This window comes from Armigeres subalbatus, chromosome 3, assembly GCF_024139115.2.
Source record: "Armigeres subalbatus isolate Guangzhou_Male chromosome 3, GZ_Asu_2, whole genome shotgun sequence".
Classification (NCBI taxonomy): domain Eukaryota; kingdom Metazoa; phylum Arthropoda; class Insecta; order Diptera; family Culicidae; genus Armigeres; species Armigeres subalbatus.
This window is the reverse complement of record NC_085141.1, coordinates 184,794,698-184,817,337: the sequence shown is the minus strand read 5'-3', so window position 1 is coordinate 184,817,337 and position 22,640 is coordinate 184,794,698. Positions and strand designations below refer to the sequence as shown.

Genomic DNA, 22,640 nt, shown 5'->3' with positions numbered 1-22,640 from the left:
CCACGATACAATAAATTATTATTTTTTGTATATTTTATGCTATTTTGAAGACAATAACTATTTTTTGAAAAATTTAAATATTTTTTCTCAATTGTTACGCGTAACAATTTCTCGAAGGACACCCACCCCCTATATTTTGCGTAACAAATCGTAACAAAAATATAACAACCCCCCACCCCCTATTGCGTTACGTAATATTTGAACAGACCCTAAGCTCAAATGCTTTTAAATAAATTTTTCTCATTGGGGCCGTACACTTATTACGTAAGCAATTTTTCTGTGTTTTTCGACCCCCCCTCCCCCCATGTAATATTTTTTTCATACAAAAGATTTTTTATTTATATGGCGCATAAGATATTGACAGACCCCCCCTCCCCCCATAAGTGCTTACGTAATATGTGTACGGCCCCATTGCATCTTAAAACCTTTGGACTAGTTTATGAATAAGAAAACAACTCTTGAATCGGGAGGGATTATTTTGGGGAAATTTGTGGAAATCTAGTAGTCGGGATCGGTTGTTGGGAAATAGTGGAGGCGGTTTTGTTCGAAGGTGGAAACACTGCTAGCTGGGCGATATTGAACTTGGGTTCTTGGCAGACGACTCCGTCGTCTGGCGCTAAAACTGAGAATTTTTAGGACCCCTAACAAGAGTCTCCTTTCAACTGTTACATCTGTTTATCTACATACTGTACATGAATGCTTTTGATAACGGAAAGACATGTTCAAATACTTACGTGATGTATAATTCGCAGAACGTTGTCTACTAGTCCTCTATCACATACCGCTGTCATTGAACACATGGTTATTGCATCTGGCAGAAACGCCGGATACTCTTTTATCAATACTATGATGCGATATCAATATATCCAATCAAACTATTGAGACTTTTTCCTTTTTGTTATCAACCATGCTTTCTGCTTAAGGTAGTGTAGGGGTATGAATATGTGGCAACTGGTTCATCCGAGGGGTCAGCGCTAACGACCCCATACAGCAAACAATAGACAGAGAATTATTCCATCCGAAAATTATGCATTCTACATTGCTGTAAGGTCTACTCTCTCAACAGAAGATTTTCATGACCGCTTCATGGGCCTGCAAGTTATATGTCTTTATCGTCCCACAAAAGATACACCGCGACATACAAACATGTTCAAATTTGTTGCATTTCGCGTGAATTCACCAAAAGATAAAACGGTGTCACCAAGGTATCATCAAACAAACCTCTACTGCATACAATATGAAATATTAACAAAATGTTTGTTCATGTAACGCTAGCAATCAAACACCTCATAATAATTTAATTACCCACCATTTATGAAAGTATCTTGGATGTTTGTTTTTCGTACGTGAGTAACTTTTAACAGGAGTACATAGCTAGCAAATAGCTGGAAGCAAAAGAAAGTACAAGATGGGAAACAACGGAAAACGCTTTATTCGCTTTTTGTTCTGCGAGCTCGCTAGTGTTTGCTCACTTCGCTGGAGCAGAGTACTCAGTTGTATATACATTGGTTCTTTCTATTTGCCCATTGTTTCGCTTTCAACAGCACTGGTTCCCGCCGTGGTCCGTCAAATAGCCATCGGTGTCTCGTAGAAGTACACTTCCTCGTATGTCTCCTGCAGTGTTTTCTTCAACTCTTGCGAATGCTTCCAGTCACGTGTCTCGCAAATCACTTTGACCTACAACAAACAGAAAATACAAATTATCGCACTCGCTCTGGGTGGGCCAGCTTGGCCTGGCGTTGTCGTTCGTTGACTGGGACGCTGCACATGCTTCGAATAACCGATGAGTAATGGGAATGGGTTGAACAAACGTGGTGAACCGCAGCACTTGCAGCGGCTCCAATATACGTGATTTCCACAGAAGACATTGAAGGTGGAAATATGTGTTCGAAGTGGAACTTTCATTTAAAGCCAGAGCGACAAGCTGTTTTGAATAATATCTACGGTGTCAGTTGGGTCACGTTTTTGTCCGAAACAGATTTTCATCTATTTTCCCTAACAATTGTATTTGCCTCCGCGAAATCCATTCGGAAATATGAGCTATGCAAAATAGTTCCACATTTTTCAGTGGCATGTCAAGGAGTCGATTCAACGGGGATACGGTCGATATTTGTTTGTTATATATTTGGCATTTTTTTTCCTTGTGTTGTTCTGGATGCACAAACAAAACGTTTCCATGTACAAGCCTACATGCCTTTATTAATCTCACAATTTCATTAACAGCAGAGCTGTTTGTTGATCTTAATCTTGTTAAAAAAATGTAAGATTTCACGAATTTTACATATAAAAAAACTCTATTGAACAAAGGCAAATTTACCACCTCAACTCAATATCATGAAATGATTAACTAACAATTTTCTAAGGTTGCATACCAGTCAGATATTTCGGTGAAGCCGATTACCCCTTTCTGTCCCATCACTTCTAAACAAAATCTAATCATATTCGACTTTGCACTTAATTTCCGAATGAATGTGGGCCAGATAGTATTTATTTAGATAGAAGTTGCTTCATGACGGTGAATATTTCATACTCTGATAGCGGTTATCCAAAAACTATCAAAGCAATTCAAATCGATTCTTCATCCTGTCCAACATATTGATTATTCATACTCGGTTCACGCAAGTGGGCCACAACATAGTACCTACGTCCTCGGTTTCACACATAACCCCATCGCCGCACAATCCAGATAACGGTTACTGTATTTGCAACAATATCATTGCCCAAACAATCATTGTGAGAGATTGATTCCCAAGCGACAAATACTTTGTCTAGAAAAGGATCGGACAATTGACCCCTAAATTATTCTGTTATCCCGATTGTTATAAATGAATACATACACCTCTTCCAATATTAATACCGCGCTCGTATATGAACTGCACCCACAAAAAGACAATTCAAGCAATTAACAATAATTGACGTTTTAACGTTAACGTATACAGGTTGAGATTGTCCCATTTGAGTTTTCTCATTTTCAACAAGAGATGTCATGCAATCGTCATTTAAATCGCTCTGAATCTCTTTAGAAACATGAAAGGGGCAGGACACTGATTACGTAAGTACTTATGTGGGGAGAAAGGTCTATCATTTTCGACCAAAATAAAAACACCTCCCCAAAAAATTATATATTTTTCATCAAAAATAGGAATTTGCCTATTAAGAAATCGGGGTATGAGCAATAAATAAATATAAAATTTCCACAAATAATGCAAAATTTCAATAAATAATTAAGAATTTTCGCAAATCAAAAATAAATCAGCACTTAAAAGGCAAAATTGAAATTATAGAAGAAGAATTTTTCAAAAAATCAAATTGTTCCACGGAAAAAATAAAAAAATTCCATAAATAAATTAATATTTGCAATTACGTCGAATGGACAATTAATCGAAATCAGATACTCGAATGAATAATCTTTTGATACATTTTAACGAATGACGTTTCATCGAATGAATATTAAAATAAAACAGATAAATCCATCTAGCGGTGATGGAGCCTTACTCGTGTGATATAAAAATAGTATTTTGGCCATAACTTTTGAGCCCATAGTCCGATATGGCCAATTTTCCATAAGAAACAATGGGAAAGGATTCCGCGTCGAATGTTGCGAGCAAATCGATTAGGGACATTGTATTTTGGCCATAACTTTCGATCCCATTGTCCGATCTGGCCAATTTTTAATACGATACAATGGGACATTCACGTCGAATGCAACTTGTTGTGAGCAAATCGATTAAGGATAAGTGCCTAAAAATGAGTGAGTTTTTTGCGGGTTTTGCGCACACATACACACACAGACATCAGCCCAATTCGTCGAACTGAGTCGATTGATATATAACACTATGGGAGTCCGGACCTTCTATAAAGTTTGTTTTGAAGCGAACATACGTATACGAGAAAGGCAAAATGTTGAACAATAATAATTAAATTCGAATTGATTTAATGCGGCGTTTAAAAAGTTTCACCAGTATTTTGCGCTCGGTAATTGCGGCCCAAGTTTCCTTCATTTTGACATTCAAAAGGGAGAAAGACAATATAATGTTGATGTCTATAAATTAATCATTCTTTGTATAATTAATCTTCATATTTTTAGGACTCCTGAAATGGTTAGCTGTAATGAAGCTTGGGACCATCCTTAGTCTAGCGGTAAAATGCGCGGCTATAAAGCAAGACCATGCTGAGGGTAGCTGGGTTCGACTCCCGGTGCTGGTCCAGGTAATTCTTGGTTTGGAAATTATCTCGACTTCCCTGGGCATAAAAGTATTCGTCGTGTTAGCTTGCAGCTTGGCTTAGAAACCTCGCGGTTAATAACTGTGGAACTGATAAATGAACATTAAGCAGCGAGGCGGCAATGTCCCAGTGGGGGATGTTATGCCAATCAGAAGAAGAAGAATGAAGCTTAGTATATCATCAAATGGACGAAAGCCGAACAATCCCGGAATATATTATAAAATGTCTTGTTTATCTCACTAGACGCCCAGAGGATATTTCAAAGTTTTATTATGACATGGAAGTTTCTTGATTATAATCTTAAGTACTAGTACCTTAGTTGACTATGTATAAAGCGGTTTGTTAAACTGTGTTAATTATTGAGGAATTCTATCGCCAAAGCGATTATATGTATATATACAGAAACTGGTAACGGGAAAATTACATAAACTCGTGGTTTATTAAAATTGTTTGCCAAATTCTGTGAATTCACTATTCCTGTTACGAATATTATTTTGTAGAAATTAAATAAATTTGGCTCACAAGAGCAGGAAACTGTAATGTTTTGTTATAACTTAACAGAATCCAACAGCAATATTTATTTATTTATTTATTTATCATCAGACTAAGGCCGGAGTGGCCTGTGCTGCACATAAAAGACTTCTCCATTCAACTCGGTTCAAGGCTGCACTTCGCCAACCACGCAGTCTGCGGAGGGTCCGCAAGTCGTCCTCCACCTGATCGATCCACCTTGCCCGCTGTGCACCTCGCCTTCTTGTTCCCGTCGGATCGTTGTCGAGAACCATTTTCACCGGATTACTGTCCGACATTCTGGCTACGTGCCCGGCCCACCGCAGTCTTCCGGTTTTCGCGGTGTGAACGATGGATGGTTCTCCCAACAGCTGATGCAATTCGTGGTTCATTCGCCTCCTCCACGTACCGTCCGCCATCTGCACCCCACCATAGATGGTACGCAACACTTTCCTTTCGAAAACTCCCAGTGCGCGTTGGTCCTCCACGAGCATCGTCCAGGTCTCGTGTCCGTAGAGAACTACCGGTCTTATAAGCGTTTTGTAGATAGTCAGTTTGGTACGGCAGCGAACTCTATTCGATCGGAGCTTCTTGCGGAGTCCAAAGTACGTACGATTTCCAGCCACTATGCGTCTCCGAATTTCTCTGCTGGTATCGTTATCGGCGGTCACCAGTGAGCCCAAGTACACGAATTCTTCAACCACCTCGATTTCGTCACCACCGATAGAAATTCGTGGTGGGTGGCTCACATTGACCTCTCTTGAGCCTCTTCCTATCATGTACTTCGTCTTCGACGTGTTGATGACTAGTCCAATCCGTTTAGCTTCGCTTTTCAGTCTGATGTAGGCTTCCTCCATCCTCTCAAAGTTACGTGCCATGATATCAATGTCGTCGGCGAAACCAAATAACTGGACGGACTTCGTGAAAATCGTACCACTCGTGTCAATCCCTGCCCTTCGTATTACTCCCTCCAAAGCGATGTTGAATAGCAGACACGAAAGACCATCACCTTGCCGTAACCCTCTACGGGTTTCGAAGGGACTCGAGAATGCCCCTGAAACTCGAACTACGCACATCACCCGATCCATCGTCGCCTTGATCAACCGTATCAGTTTATCCGGAAATCCGTTTTCGTGCATTAGCTGCCATAGCTGGTCCCGATCGATTGTATCATATGCGGCTTTGAAGTCGATAAATAGATGATGTGTGGGCACGTTGTATTCGCGGCATTTCTGCAATACCTGACGTATGGCGAACACCTGGTCTGTGGTAGAGCGTTCACCCATAAATCCCGCCTGGTACTGCCCCACGAACTCTCTTGCAATTGGTGTTAGTCGACGGCATAAAATTTGGGAGAGTACCTTGTAGGCGGCGTTCAGCAATGTGATTGCGCGGTAGTTGCTACAATCCAGCTTATCGCCCTTTTTGTAGATGGGACACACGACACCTTCCATCCACTCCTGCGGCAGAACCTCATCCTCCCAAACCTTGGTAATCACCCAGTGCAGCGCTTTAGCCAGTGCTTCACCACCGTGTTTAAACAGCTCTCCTGGTAGTTGGTCAACTCCAGGGGCATTGTTGTTTTCAAACCGTCCGATCTCCTCCTGGATTTCCTGGAGATTCGGAGTCGGAAGTCGCCTGGTCTGCGTACGTGCTTCTAGGTTTATTACCAGACCGCCACCGTTGTCTGCCACATCGCCATTCAGGTGCTCTTCGTAGTGCTGCCGCCACCTTTGGATCACCTCACGCTCGTTCGTAAGAAGGTTCCCGTTTATGTCCTTACACATATCGGGCTGTGGCACGTGGCCCTTACGTGAACGGTTCAACTTCTCATAGAACTTTCGTGCGTTATTAGCGCGGTACAGTTCCTCCGTCTCTTCACGGTTCCTCCGGAAAATCCAACAGCAATAGGGTAGTGAGCTAATTCCCGTCGTAGTAGGTAGTGCTTGGTTTTCAAATCTAATTTATACGCTATCCCAACTACTTACTCTAACTAAGTTGTATGTTACACCTATTTTAGAGTTCCTAGTTTTCATTGTGTACTATTAGCGCATTGAACAAATCATAGTTTATTGAGAATCGGCAATCAAAAACACCCTTCAAAATTTTTAAATTTGTCTTGTGAAAATCTGTTGACGTCCATGAGAATTTTCATTCGTCCAGTCTAAAATTCGATGGATTGCTGTCAAATAAATCTGTTGGTATTGGTGTGCGATTTCTACAAGTACACCAAATTAGTTTTTTATGCGGTATCATACCGTGTTGAATAAAAAAATATGAATGTGTGTACATTGTCAAACATAGAATAGAGTATGTGTAAGGAGCATGTTCGCGGTTATCCAAGAACTACCTGAAGTGGAGGCATTCAGATCTTTACGCGTAACCAATGATCTACAGGCCTGTTTTGTAAATGTAATGTACCCGTTATGGTACATATGATATAATGTGCGTATGGAAGATCTTCACGGTTATCCAAGAGATCCCTGAAGTGAAGGTCATTAGGTCTACAGGCATAACCAATGATCTACAGGCCTGTTTTGTAAATGTAATGTACCCATTGTGGTACATATGATAGAATCTGCATATGGAAGATCTTCACGGTTATCCAAGAAATCCCTGAAGTGAAGGTCATCAGGTCTACAGGCATAACCAATGATCTACAGGCCTGTTTTGTAAATGTAATGTACCCATTGTGGTACATATGATAGAATCTGCATATGGAAGATCTTCACGGTTATCCAAGAAATCCCTGAAGTGAAGGTCATCAGGTCTACAGGCATAACCAGTAATCTACAGGCCTGTTTTGTAAATGTTATGTACCCGTTGTGGTTCTTTGTTGTGGTACAGAGAGCATGTACCATATTTGAAACCGGAAAATTGATCTTTGGTTACGCGTGTAGATCAAAACCCTAGCAGCACAATTCACGATGATTTGGTTGTAATAACTCATATATGACCAAATTTGGTCATATATGAGTATCATCAAATGATTTACAACATGTGTGTTGCTCGGGAAGGCCTTACTCCAGAGATTTCTTGGATGACCAAGAACATATGCTGTGAACGCATTCTGTTCTTTGTACTACAGAGAGCATGTACCATATTTGAAACCGGAAAACTGATCTTCAGTTACGCGTGTAGATCGAAAGGCCTTACTCCAGAGATTTCTTGGATGACCAAGAACATATGCTGTGAACGCATTCTGTTCTTTGTACTACAGAGAGCAAGTACCATTTTTGAATCGGGAAAATTGATTTTTAGTTACGCGTGTAGATCAAAAGGCCTTACTCCAGGGATTTCTTGGATGACCAAGTACATATGCTGTGAACGCATTCTGTTATTTGTACTACAGAGAGCATGTACCATATTTGAAACCGGAAAACTGATCTTCAGTTACGCGTGTAGATCGAAAGGCCTTACTCCAGAGATTTCTTGGATGACCTTGAACATATGCTGTGAACGCATTCTGTTCTTTGTACTACAGAGAGCAAGTACCATTTTTGAATCGGGAAAATTGATTTTTAGTTACGCGTGTAGATCAAAAGGCCTTACTCCAGGGATTTCTTGGATGACCAAGTACATATGCTGTGAACGCATTCTGTTATTTGTACTACAGAGAGCATGTGCCATATTTGAAATCGGAAAATTGATCATATACGTATCCTTTCACTGTACCACAAGGAGCATGTACCATACTTAAGACAGGACTGCAAATCTTTGTTCCTGAGCTCAAGCCATTTCTTGGATAACTGGATGACTTATCTGTGACTTCATGCAGAATAACTATCATTTCGGTCAATTTTGAAAGTCAAATTTGAAAGTTTATTTCGGTTCCAGTTAAAAAAAAATCCTAGTGCAATCCCATTTCGACCGCAGTTAAATGCCTCAGTCTGTCAAACAACTAACACACATGCTTAACATGCACGTGGGTAGTGCTGCCAACAAATTTCTATTATGAAATTATTTCTCCTGTTTCAATCTTTTGGAATAGTAGAAAATTTTAGTATGAATGACGAGTGTGTATGAAAAATATTTATTTGGAAGACTTTACTTTTATTACGCTAGCGGAACATAATTGAAAAACCTACTTTTATTGACCGCATGATGTATTATCAGATGTGTAACATAAGCCCAAGCCGCACACATGTTGTAGAGAAGTTGCAGTAACTCGTATTTAACCAAATTTGGTCACATTTGAGTTGCTTCAATCCAATCAGTTTGAGTTGTGTTACTCGGGAGATTATTTCAGTTCAAACCACCAGTTTGGCAACGCGTTTTTCGACTATAAACAAGGCGACGAAGAAAATAAATTTCAAACGCTCTAAAGTTTGAAAAGAAAACAGATCATTTGAACGTCTTCCGGTAGTTATTTTTGAATTGTTTTTCACTTGAGCAATAAACATTGCTTTTATTTAGTGCGCAGTGAGAAATTTATGTGAAAAAGTGCGGTGAAATCAGTGAATTACGTTGATTTTGGTGACGGTGTTGCGTGTCTTCTACAGCAGTGAACGAACTGGATTTTCCTTCGTCGCACGGATAACGTCGCAAAGTTAAATTTAATTGTATTTCAAGTAAGTAACACCGGAATGTAATTTAAATGAATGCAGATCGTAATGTGCACTTTTTCCTATCTCGCCAGATGATTAGTTCATGATTTCAGTTTACGATTCGCGAGTATTTAGTGATTAATAATTTGATATGACGGATACTAGCGCCATGGACGAATTAGCGAATAACCCTAGAGGAGGAGAAGACCGGCAGCTGTCATCGAGAGAAAAAGTAGAATCATTGAAATTTCACACGGTGTGGTAAAGGAAATGAAGCAGATTTTTGTTATAAAACAAAAATCAAAAATGCTTCTCATAACAATCTTGGTTTAAGGGGTTAGAATTTTAAAAGCACACCAAATAGACATGATATCTCGACTTTCATATTTTTTACTACTAACAATGTTGTCTTAGGGTGAAGCCAGAGTAAACGCGACGTGCGATGCGACGCGACGCGACAGTGCAATTTGACAGCCTGTTGATAATGATTGTTATTCTTTTACATGAGTCGCGTCGCGTCCCATCGCACGTCGCGTCTACTCTGGCGGGCACCTTAGACAACACACGCACTTCTCACCTGAACTGCCATTCTTAGTACGCTTGCTTGGCTTGTTGGTCTATCCCGAAAAGTTCTGTTAGGAAGTAGACGCCAGTAGCGAGCAACAAGAGTAAAAAAGAAGAAGCCCATCACAAACGCGTCGATAAATATGACGCTTTGGCTGAAAAGGAGTATCTTTAAAGGCATGATCAAGTCTAGTCCTACGTCCGCTTCGCAGTTATGTCACAGACATTACCCACTGTTCATTTTTTATGTATTAACCCAGAAGGTCGGTCATCCCTAATGACTCGGTAGGTACTGCTTCTTTTATACACAATGAAAATCTTACGATAGACCTGAAGGCCCATGCAGAATGTCCGAGTCGATTGATATTTAAATCTTCAAAATCCATGGAAAGATAAAGGCGTTAGTAACGTTCGAAATGTTCCCTTGCAGCGTAACGCTTTCGATCTTCAAAAATTTAAATAAGTCCAAATAAGTCCAAATAAGTCCTACGTTAATACACACCATGACGTAAAAGTCGACTTTTGAAGCTATCGTACATCATGACATGTGAATTTCCGCTCGAAAAAAATACTCATTTACCTGGATCTGAAAATCCAATAATATACATGCGTGTGGCCATTCGGGTGGTTCAAAAAATCGATTTTGCTCCACAGTGCTTATCTGATTCTTTACCATGTTCTGAGTGTCCTCTGAAAATTTGAGCTCATTTGGATTAAAACTGATTTAGCACAAGCCGTTTCAAGTTTGCATGCAAATTAGTATGGGGAAATTTATTTTCTCATTATACTGTTAATGACGTTTCCCCATTAAGCGCAGGTTAAAAGAAAACCTACATAGCTAAAAGGAATACTCAACAGCTTTCACTCAGTGAAAGCCCTTCGAGAGTATAAATAGCGGTACCTTTATCTAAAGAGGCCTTACATTAAGTTTGAAAAATATCTGAAAAAACGATTCATTCATTTCTTCTTAATAGAAATGGAGCAGAAAGACATGCACTAAACAAATGACACGGGTATACTACAAAAGTTTAATGAAATGGACGGCGGTTCATCCCGAACAAAAAAAAATGCGAACCACAGCAATAGAAGATGACGACGCATACGATGATCTGATGATGGACGAGCGACGATAACACAGGCACAAAGCTTATATAGGGGAACTGTTCCGTTTTCTCACTAAACATATATTTATCTAATCGCAAAACAAAGAAATACAACACCAATCTCGTCGCTTCTTTTTGCTAACACGCGTGCTCACTGATAAAAAAAAATCACAAAAATAAGAAGCAAACCAAATTCCTTTTCATTGCTTTGTTTTTGATGGGATGGAAATAGGAGCTATGGGATGAAGTGCCGAACCGTTCCTCTATACGCCCACTTGCTGGCTCAGCTGGCTGATGTCTCAAACTACTTCAACTATTCACTCCGACACTGGCTGCATGCTAAGCCTTAACAGTTAAAAAGTCCCTAACACTTGTTTCCGCACAATTATTAATGAAAAAATTCAAAGAAAATAAATAAATAAGCAATTGAATAAATAAACTATGGATGAATAAATAAGTAAATAAATAATTAAATATACAAATTAAAAAATAAAGAAAACTATTTGAATAATTTAATAAATTATAAATGAATAAATAAATAAATAGGTGAATAAATAAATAAATAAACTAAAGTCGGAGTAAAAGATACGAACAAAATAAATAATAAGTCTGAAGACATCAACCAAAAGCTATTGAACACAAAATAAATATCTTTCAAACACTACAAAAAGTGGAGACAGACATTTATTGAATATTCAGACATTTACTGACATTTATTACAATTTTTTATTCGGGCTAAACCTCTCGCGTGATTTTTGAAAACGTCGTAAGTCCAAATGAGAGACTCTCTTTCATTACGCTCTCTTTTTCTAATATCTAGGCTAGTTTAAAATTTGTTGCAATATTTTCACCTCAGCACACTAGATAAAGCTATTTTCTTCAGGTCGGTGCTGGAAAATCCAATGTAAATGTTAGTATGGCTTTGTAATAATCGAAAGAGAAAGTAAACAAAGAGAGCCTCTCTTTTCTGCCGTAATCTGAAAAAGTGACGTATACGCCATTTTCCAAAAATGGTGTTAACGAGTACTACTCATCGAGCTTTTTATCAGAAAAATGGAAAACATGCATATTGTAAAATAGCTGTTACGTCACTGTTCCAGATTACGGCAGTTTTGGACTTACGACGTTTTCAAAAATCACACGAGAATTGTGACCCGAAAATGAACGGTCACAAATTCCAACCGCGTAAAAAAAAACCTGTGTGTACAACGGAGTTCCAGTCGCACGTAAATTTCACATTTTTTAGTTTGTATTGTCAGCACAACGTATGCAACTCTGCCTTTTCGTGAACAAGCACCCTAAACTTTTGCACGTGATACAAAAACTGCCAACACTGTGGCAATCCTGAAATACTACACAATTCTTTCTATGCTCGTATCGGCCCGACATTTACGGTCCTGCAGCAGAAGCTGGCGGAAGTGGTGGATGGATGGAAATGACTACTATCTTATGAAGACCTCGCAGGCCTGACAGGCATCGGGAGGATAGCTCGAATGAATGGTTTGAAACTGTCCATTATCTACATCTGCTTTTTTCTTTTTTTTTTTTTTTTTTTAATTACCCACCGCTGACCCCCACACCAAAAAGCTCGCATTTGGAGCCCCCTGGCAGTGGACTCCTTGAAAAAAAAAACAATATAGTAAAAGGATTTAGTGTGAGGACAGTTATAATGTTATTTGAAAGTATAATTTCTCGAGACCCAGTGGAGATAAATTCTCCTTTTAAGGGACTCCTAGAAAATCAATACAACAAAACACACACACACACACACAAATACAAATTATAATCTGGCAACAGCTGTAAAGAACTCAATAAATTTTGTGAAAACTTTTAGAAATATTTAAATATAAATGCTGCATTACGCGATTGAAAAAAAAAAACAAAACAAATTTAAATGAATTCATGTATCTTATCCTTGAAATGTAGCTTAAGCGAAGTTTTGAAAGTTAATCTGTTTTCAATATTTCGTAGACCATTCGGTAGTAGTTTATAAACTTGAGGACCTTTTAGTGATATACGTTTTTGACCAAGTATCGTGTTTGCTCTAAGACGCGCTAGTTGATTAGCTTGCCTAGTATGTCTTACGTTATTATTTGAAGGTAAACTGATGTTATGATGCATATCAGCATTATGTAGAATGTCATGAACAATTGTACAAATTTGGAATTCAGCTAAACCGCGAATTGGAAGTATACCGTGAAGCCTATCGGAGTAAAGATCCAAAGTAGGGTGTAGATATGGTAGTTTGTATATAATTTTTAGGCACCTATTTTGCATAACTTGTAGCTTCCTTATTCTGGACTTACAAGCATTTCCCCATGCAGCAATAACGTATTGGAATAATGAATGAATACATCCGTAATAAAAACTAAGCAAAGCCTTTCTGCTGACGAACTCACTAACTCTTCTCATTGCTCCACACAGGACAGCTACTTTATTTTCAACATAATCTATATGTCTACCCCATGTTAGCGTGGAATCGAAAAAAACGCCAAGATATTTAAATTCATTAACTTTTTGTATTATATATTGTCCTATCTTTGGATCATCACAATTGTCTATTTTCTTCTTTGATGAATGGAATACAAGATATTTTGTTTTTGTAAAGTTTAAAGACAGTAAATTATTTGAGAAATATTCCAATAATACCTTTAGATCGCATTCTATGTCTGCAACAATTTGCCTAGGGCTCTTATTCGGATAAAATATAGCCGTATCATCTGCAAAAAGCCGAGGTACACCTTTGAGGCTGAGAAATCCTAGGTCATTCACGTAGATTAGAAATAGGAGTGGGCCAATATTACTACCCTGGGGTACTCCAATATTAATATCTCTCGTGGTGCTCTGTGAGTTTCCCATAACAACATATTGTTTTCTATTTGTTAAATAACTCTTTATAACGGATCTAGCAATTCCTCTTATTCCGTAACGTTCTAGTTTTTTCAGTAGAATATCGTGATCTAATGTGTCAAAGGCCTTTTGAAGGTCTAGGAATAAAGCTCCTACCATATTTTTAGCATCTTCATTCATTTCATTTATTTAGTCTACATCTATACAGATAACACTGAATCAACAATTTGACGCCACAATACACGGTTCGAGGCCGCATCTCTCCATCCTCGAATACGCCCCACGCTCGCCAAGTCGTTCTGCACCTGGTCTGCCCATCTCGCTCGCTGCGCTCCACGTCGTCTCGTACCTGCCGGATCGGAAGCGAACACCATCTTTGCAGGGTTGCTGTCCGGCATTCTTGCAACATGCCCTGCCCATCGTACCCTTCCGGCTTTAGCTACCTTCTGGATACTGGGTTCGCCGTAGAGCTGGGCGAGCTCATGGTTCATTCTTCGCCGCCACACACCGTCTTCTTGTACACCACCAAAGATGGTCCTAAGCACCCGTCTCTCGAATACTCCGAGTGCTCGCAAGTCCTCCTCGAGCATTGTCCATGTTTCATGTCCGTAGAGGACAACCGGTCTTATAAGCGTCTTGTACATGACACATTTGGTGCGGTGGCGAATCTTTTTCGACCGCAGTTTCTTCTGGAGCCCGTAGTAGGCCCGACTTTCACAGATGATGCGCCTTCGTATTTCACGACTAACGTTGTTGTCAGCCGTTAGCAAGGATCCGAGGTAGACGAATTCCTCGACCACCTCGAAGGTATCCCCGTCTATCGTAACACTGCTTCCCAGGCGGACCCTGTCGCGCTCGGTTCCACCCACAAGCATGTACTTTGTCTTTGACGCATTCACCACCAGTCCAACTTTTGTTGCTTCACGTTTCAGGCGGAAGTACAGTTCTGCCACCTTTGCAAATGTTCGGCCGACAATGTCCATGTCATCCGCGAAGCAAATAAATTGACTGGATCTGTTGAAAATCGTACCCCGGCTGTTACACCCGGCTCTCCGCATTTCACCTTCTAGCGCAATGTTGAACAACAGGCACGAAAGTCCATCACCTTGTCTTAGTCCCCGGCGCGATTCGAACGAACTGGAGTGTTCGCCCGAAATCTTCACACAGTTTTGCACACCATCCACCGTTGCTTTGATCAGTCTGGTCAGGGAAGCTGTTCTCTTCCATAATTTTCCATAGCTCTACGCGGTCTATACTGTCGTATGCCGCCTTGAAATCAACGAACAGATGGTGCGTTGGGACCTGGTATTCACGGCATTTTTGAAGGATTTGCCGTACAGTAAAGATCTGGTCCGTTGTCGAGCGGCCGTCAACGAAGCCGGCTTGATAACTTTCCACGAACTCGTTCACTAATGGTGACAGACGACGGAAGATGATCTGGGATATCACTTTGTAGGCGGCATTAAGGATGGTGATCGCTCGAAAGTTCTCACACTCCAGTTTGTCGCCTTTCTTGTAGATGGGGCATATAACCCTCTCCTTCCACTCCTCCGGTAGCTGTTCGGTTTCCCAGATTCTGACTATCAGTTTGTGCAGGCAAGTGGCCAGCTTTTCCGGGCCCATCTTGATGAGCTCAGCTCCGATACCATTCTTACCAGCTGCTTTATTGGTCTTTAGCTGTTGAATGGCATCCTTAACTTCCCTCAAGGTGGGGGCTGGTTGGCTTCCATCGTCCGCTGAACTGACGTAGTCATCTCCTCCGCTGCCTTGACTTTCATTGCCTGTACTCTCAGCGCCATTCAGATGTTCCTCGTAGTGCTGCTTCCTCCTTTCGATCACCACACGTTCGTCCGTCAAGATGCTCCCATCCTTATCCCGGCACATTTCGGCTCGCGGCACGAAGCCTTTGCGGGATGCGTTGAGCTTCTGATAGAACTTGCGTGTATCTTGAGAACGGCACAGCTGTTCCATCTCCTCGCACTCCGCTTCTTCCAGGCGGCGTTTCTTCTCCTGAAAAGGCGGGTCTGCTGTCTCCGCTCCGTCTATAACGTTCCACGTTCTGCCGGGTACCTTGCTGCAGCGCGACCGCCCGCGCTGCGTCCTTCTCCTCCAGAATCTGTCTGCACTCTTCGTCGAACCAATCGTTCCGTCGACTTCGACCCATATACCCCACGTTGTTCTCCGCTGCGTCGATAATGGCTGCTTTGACTGTATTCCAGCAGTCCTCAAGAGGGGCCCCATCGAGCTCACCATCTATTTTTAGCATCTATGTTGCTTATGACATGATCAACTAGTTCAATAATAGCCGTACTAGTGCTACATCCACGTCTAAACCCATACTGAAGTTTATATAATATGTTATTCCGATTAAAGAAAGCTAGCAATCTTGACACTAGAAGTTTTTCCAGTATTTTGGTGAAAACCGACAATGAAGATATTGGGCGATAATTACTTGACATAGTGGTGTCACCCGCTTTATGAACGGGCGTCACTTTGGCAATTTTTAGGCAGTCTGGGTAATACCCGTTACTTACAATCAAGTTGAATATTTGCGATATTATTTTTGCGAAACCAATTGAATTACTTTTCAAGAGTTTTGCGGAAATTCCATCATAGCCGGGGCTTTTGTTAGGATCTAGGTCATTTATTAGTGTGATTACTTCATTTATTGTCGATGGACGAAGAAAAATGGAGCTACCCACACTAACGATATTCTCACACGGATCGACACCAGGATTTCTATTAATTTGTTCAGCTAATTGATGCCCGACAGTAGTAAAATATTTATTGAAGACTTCACAGGTTTCTTCATCATTCTTAGTCTTTTTACCATCACTAATTAAGCAAATAGGCTTTTCATCACGAGTTCTACCAAATATCTTTTTTATATTTTTCCAAAATTTAGAATGGCTAGTTGATTTCAAGATATTTTCATAGTACTGTTTTTTACACATCCTTTTCGCACGATTTAGTTTATCACTAACATGTTTTAGCATATCTTTCAAAAGACTGTCCGTTGGGTTATTTTTGGCTCTTTTCAAATAATTGTTTTTCAATCTGATTAGTACCCACACGTCGTAGGATAACCAAGGGCACAACTTATTTTTAACTTTAATGACTTTTGTAACTATTCTGGAGCAATTAGATAATATTATATTATATGTTGATATGATGTTTCTTAGAGTTTGTTCACCATCTGTAACATCATGTATCTCATTGATAAAGCAATTGAACTCACGTTGAAACTTCATATGGTCAATTATATGCTTTGTTATAGTCAAAGTAGTTTTATCCGCTTTAAGGTCTATGGACGAAATTATTGGAAAATGATCACTAACTATTGAGAATATTGTATCATTTCGAACTTGATTTGCATCCCCCACCTTACAAATAAAATGATCTAATATATTGTTACTTGTTGGTCTAGTGACAAATGTATTTGAACAAATGAAGCCATATGATTCCAACAATCGTTTGTATTTAATTACTACATTATTGTTTGCCAAGTTCACAGGAACATTCAAATCTCCTGCTATGAAGCACGAACGGTCTTTTTTTGTAGTGTTCAGCCAATATTCTAGAATATCATTGAAACGATGAAAATCAAAATTTGGTGGCCTGTATACTCCATGAATATCTATGGAACTGTTCTGGAAATCTATTTCAATATAAATGTGATGCATTCCATCCGTAGCTCTATTTTCCATTATCCTATGGGTTAAGCCCTTCCTTACATAGACAGCCAATCCCCCACTAGAACTCTGTCTGCACGAAAACGTTGCTGTATAACCGGGGATACAATAAATTAAAGCATTACTATCCTTCAACCAAGTTTCACTAACAATCAGGACATCAAATGGTACACTAGCACTCTCTATGCATTGCAATATTTCATCAAATTTATCCATCTCATTCAACCCCCTAACGTTCCATTGCATTATACGTAAATCATGACTGCGTTCGATATTATAACAGCGATTGAAATCACACATGGAGTCATGAAAATAATTCTCTAGGGTACAAGACATTGCAAATAAATATTTAATCTTATTGACAATCACTAAACGTGCATTAGCTTATGTAGTACACGTCGATGTTACTATTTTCTTACTATGACCATAACGGTATAACAGTTGGTCGAGATCGCCTCTACATTGAATCGCAAATGGTTTAGAAAACTCATCTTTCTTTGCAAATATTACCCCTCCTTGACCTATCCAAACAAATTTGATACCCAATTTAACTTTACTTTTCCGTATATCTTTATATAATAAAAATTCCCGTGGCGTTAGTTCATCGGATATTGTAACATTTGTTATACGTCCGTTATGTACTAATCGAGAATCAATCATGTTCGAGGAAATTTTGCCTATCTGACGTTTCTTAACAAAAACTTTCTTTTTAGTAGCACTGTCTTGGAATGTTACTCGGATAGGTCTAATGCCTGAAACATTTGCTTGTATTCGAGTGGCGGACCTAAATAATGATAGTAATAAAATGATTGATGTTAACACTCTGGAGTTACATCTTACCATAGTTTTTTGAACTATATATAAACTTTGTAAATACTAACAAGAGATGATCAATTAAACTGAATTTTGAACCACAAAAAATAAGCCACTAGTCAAATATTGGGTTATTGATTGAGTAGCACTTGTTGTTCTATCGATGCATACACAAGCTCTTATTCAATTGGACATATCAACTATGCTTGCAAAACACCCTAGAATTGAAAACAGATTTTTTTTTCTAAAATTGTACAACAATTATTCATAGTTTATAGAACGTTTTGCTTGAAACACTGGTTCCACGCAAAGAATGACTATTCGAAATTTGAGTTGAATTGCGTACCGCCATGAAACCAGACCCAAAGAAGCGACCCACTGCACCAGCAAGATAACGCCATTGTACTTACCTCAACGGAATTCACGTCGCGAATGAAGGCACGTTCGTGCATTATATCTTTAATGGAAACTCCGAGTTGGGCCAACAGGTTGCACAGCTTGGATATCCCTCCGGGGGCATCGCTGACCTGTACCGTGAATCTGCAAACAAGGTGGCGCTTGTTAATACGGAGCTGTCCTCCCACAATATCCACTTCTATCTGGCCACACCAAAGGGCGAATACTTTACCGTTGCAATCGACCCTCAGCAGCCATACCCCGTTCCAAGCAGCGTCCGAATATGGTGGTATCGATGTTACCGCCGCACACCAGCAAGACGACTCTATTAAAGCAAACACAGAAAGAATGACTATAACCCCTATAACCGCAAACCAGGGAAACACTCCCGATAAAGAGAAAAATAATTGTTACCTCTTTCCCTTGAACTCGTCCAAATGACCAGCGAGGATTGCGGCTAATCCCGAAGCTCCTGCCCCCTCGACAACACATTTCTCCAGCTCGACTAATCGCAAAATGGCCAGAGCAATCCACTCTTCCTTCACCACTATCATTTTGTCCAGCAACGGTACGGTCGTGGCGAATGCATTATAACCGACTTGTGGCACTGCCAAGCCATCGGCCAGCGTTTCCTTGTTGGGAGTGTATATCGGGGCTTTGTTTTCCAGTGCCCTCGTGAAACTGGGACACTTCTCTGATTCTACACCCTGCAAGTTACGATCATTACGATTTAGCTCAGGCGAACCATCGCATCGCAGTGTGGCCCTTGCGGCAAGTCTAGAAGCCAGAACTCAATACCGTGGATGCAGTCTGGGTTTATGACCAACCACACTGGACCACAGTGCGATGCGATATGGTAAACTTACAATGATTTTGGTTTGCGGGCTCAAGTTCTTAATGGCGGTGGCAACGCCCCCGATGAGCCCGCCGCCCCCGACCGGAACTACAACGGCATCGATGTTGCTGACTTGCTCCGCAATTTCCAGTCCGATTGTGCCCTGACCGGCCATGATGTGTGGATGGTCGTAACCGTTGATGTACGTCAGTCCAGTTTCGTGTGCCATTTTGAGTGCAATCTTTTTTGCCTCACCCATGTCAACACCCTGTAAAGGGAAGTCATAACGGAAAACAATCTCAGTTTGGGCTCTGTTATACGAATTGTGCTCCAAATTGAATTGAATATGCAGCGATCCTTTGCACAGCTCGGTTCGGGTTTCTACGATATAGGAACTGCTTCATCTGTATTCAGCAGATCTGAATATTTGGATTTCGGTGGCACCATATTTGTACGAACTTTTTTTTTACTCTCGGTCGCATTGCAATTGCTTAACAATTTATATTCAGTGAGTTTGTCAGCTCAGCCATCCATGCTACAAAATGTAGTAATAATGATGAACGCCTCGATAAAGCGTGAAAAAATATTATTTTCACTGTTTGAGGTAGGTGCATTGCACGCACGATTCAGTCACAGATTTTTTTTCAATCCATACTAAATTAGAAAAAAAGATGCATGCACCATCAGATTGAAATAGAAGTCCATATTGTGGATAATCAAATTTACATGTACTATTGACATATTCTTTATTTGTTCGGGATAAATCACTGCGTCCGTTATATTGAAGGTTTGTTTTATACCCTACCCGTGTCGTTTGTTCAGTGCGCGTCATCCAAACGTGACGTACCGAAAGCCGTGTACATAAGTATCTAAAGGGTGGCAACGATATAATGATACACTTTAAATCTTACAAAATAACTGGATGATCCACGAATATTACGAATACGCACATTATTTACTTCGAAGGTGTTTATGGATATACATTAAAATATAATCATAGAATAATTGATTCCGTCGGAAAGCGAAAGAACAGAATTTTCGCATAAGCGCATAATAATAATATTTTCCAGGGTTTGCAGAAATTGCTCTCAATAGATAACGAACAACGATAAAAGAGAGGCAAAAACTGTTCCGAATCATAACAAGCCATGATAACAAATTTATCAAACTTGTATACAAGTTCGAAAAAAATGAATCTGATAGGCAGCCCCCACAGAAAAATGGTGATTCTCGCTTTGTTTTCGCTCCTCTCGTATTGGTTTCTGCACAGCTGTGTAGAACACGTTGAAATGCACGTATTTGGAGCTTTCTAAAAGAAATTTATCATGGGGTATAACATCCCGAATCAGTCCTCTATCATGAAGGCTTGCGAAAAAAAGTTTCTCGCGGTATGCTACATATCGTATATGTATACAAAGATTATTAGTGAGAGACTTGCTCTTTCTCTATAGGATTCAATACCTGATATATTTAATCAAATTTTTTTGCCTTTTTTCCGTATATTGGACCACCCGACTTAAACAGGGATCTCCAGTAGCCTTGCGAGCAGAAGCGTAGGATTGCCAATCCGGAGATGACGAGTTCGATTCTTGGTCCGGTCTAGGATGTTTTCGGGTGGGAAACATTCTCGACTCCCTGGGCATAGTGTATCCATTGTACTTGCGCACAAGATACATACTCATGCAATGGTGGGCATAGAAAAGCTTTCGATTGATAACTGGAAAAGCAGGCCAAGTTCCTGTTGGAATGTAGAGTCAATGAAGAAGAAGAAGAAGAAGAAGAAGAATAAGACATTAAGACATTAATTTACCTTTTTTTGAAAACTTAGATGTGAATATGTACACAATGTGGAAGATTTTGATTTGGAAAATGTATTAGAGGTAACCACTCTCCTTCGATGAGACTCGAACCCACGACCCTCAGTATGCTAGACTAGTGCTTTTAACCAACTAAGCTACGAAGGACCTCCGTCGGCCTTCGCAACTTAACGGCTACTGAATGAGCCCGAGATTCCCTAATCCCAAATTCCTACTCACTAACTGTATTCCAAACCAACGCTTCCACATGTGTGAAGTACATATTCACATTTAGAGTGAGCGTGAGAATTTACCTAAGCAGCACAGATTGACCGAAAATGGTTGCAATAACCGCAATGTAATTGAATCTGATCGCATGAAAGTGGCAGCAACCTTTGTGGAACATGTGCCTCACAGCAAGAAGTGAGAAAATAGAAGTGCGAATTGAGAACTAAGACGTCACACCTCTCACTTTCCACTAATAATTTCTCACTTCTCACTTTTCACAGTGAGAAGTGAGAAAAGAGATGTCTTTCTTCTCATTTCTCATTTTTCACTGTAAAAGTAGTAGTGAGTAGTGAGATGTCTCACGTCTCATTGCGTACTACTCATTTTTCACAGTGAGATGTGCGAAATTCAGAAATGAGAAGTGCGATGTCTCACTTGTGACCGTTCATTTTCGGGTCACAGTTAAATATTTGGTGGGAAGGCCAGTTAGTGGTTTAGCTCGAAAAAAAATTGTTATAAATGTTTTGTGTTGTCATAAATGTCTGAATATTAAATAAATGTCTGTCTCCACTTTTTGTAGTGTTTGAGTGATATTTATTTTGTGTTCAGTAGCTTTTGGTTGATGTCTCTAGATTTATTATTTATTTTGTTTGTTTCGTTCACTCCAACTTTAGTTTATTTATTTATTTATTTATTTATTTATTTATTCATTTATTTATTTATTTATTTCTTATTTATTTATTTATTAAAAAGTTTATTTATTGCTTATTTATTTATTAAAAAGTTTATTTATTTATATATTTATTTATTTATTCATTTATTTATTTATTTATTTCTTATTTATTTATTTATTAAAAAGTTTATTTATTTCTTATTTATTTATTTATTAAAAAGTTTATTTAAATTGATAAGCGGAAACAAGTGTTAGGGACTTTTCAATTGTTAAGGCTTAGCATGCAGCCAGTGTCGGAGTGAATATTTAAAGTAGTATGGGACATCAGCCAGCTCAATATGTGAGCGTAGATATAAGATTTGTGCCTGTGTTATCGTCGTTCGTCCATCATCAGATCATCGTATGCGTC

The 22,640-nt window shown here is 39.6% G+C and overlaps 1 protein-coding gene across 3 annotated transcripts in view; it reads right to left on the bottom strand.

The window, feature by feature from the left end:
* Positions 1–1,411: 1,411 nt before the first annotated feature.
* Positions 1,412–22,640, bottom strand: part of LOC134228156 (L-threonine ammonia-lyase-like) — a 53,994-nt gene continuing 32,765 nt past the window's right edge. For all 3 annotated transcript variants that reach the window (XM_062709937.1, XM_062709936.1, XM_062709938.1), the window contains exons 5-9: positions 19,566–19,802; positions 19,114–19,406; positions 18,932–19,024; positions 18,714–18,843; positions 1,412–1,677 (exon numbers count right to left, since the gene is read on the bottom strand). In XM_062709937.1, coding sequence (XP_062565921.1) covers positions 1,567–1,677; positions 18,714–18,843; positions 18,932–19,024; positions 19,114–19,406; positions 19,566–19,802 — 864 coding nt within the window. In that variant the 3' untranslated portion in view covers positions 1,412–1,566. The remainder of the gene's footprint in view (positions 1,678–18,713; positions 18,844–18,931; positions 19,025–19,113; positions 19,407–19,565; positions 19,803–22,640) is intronic.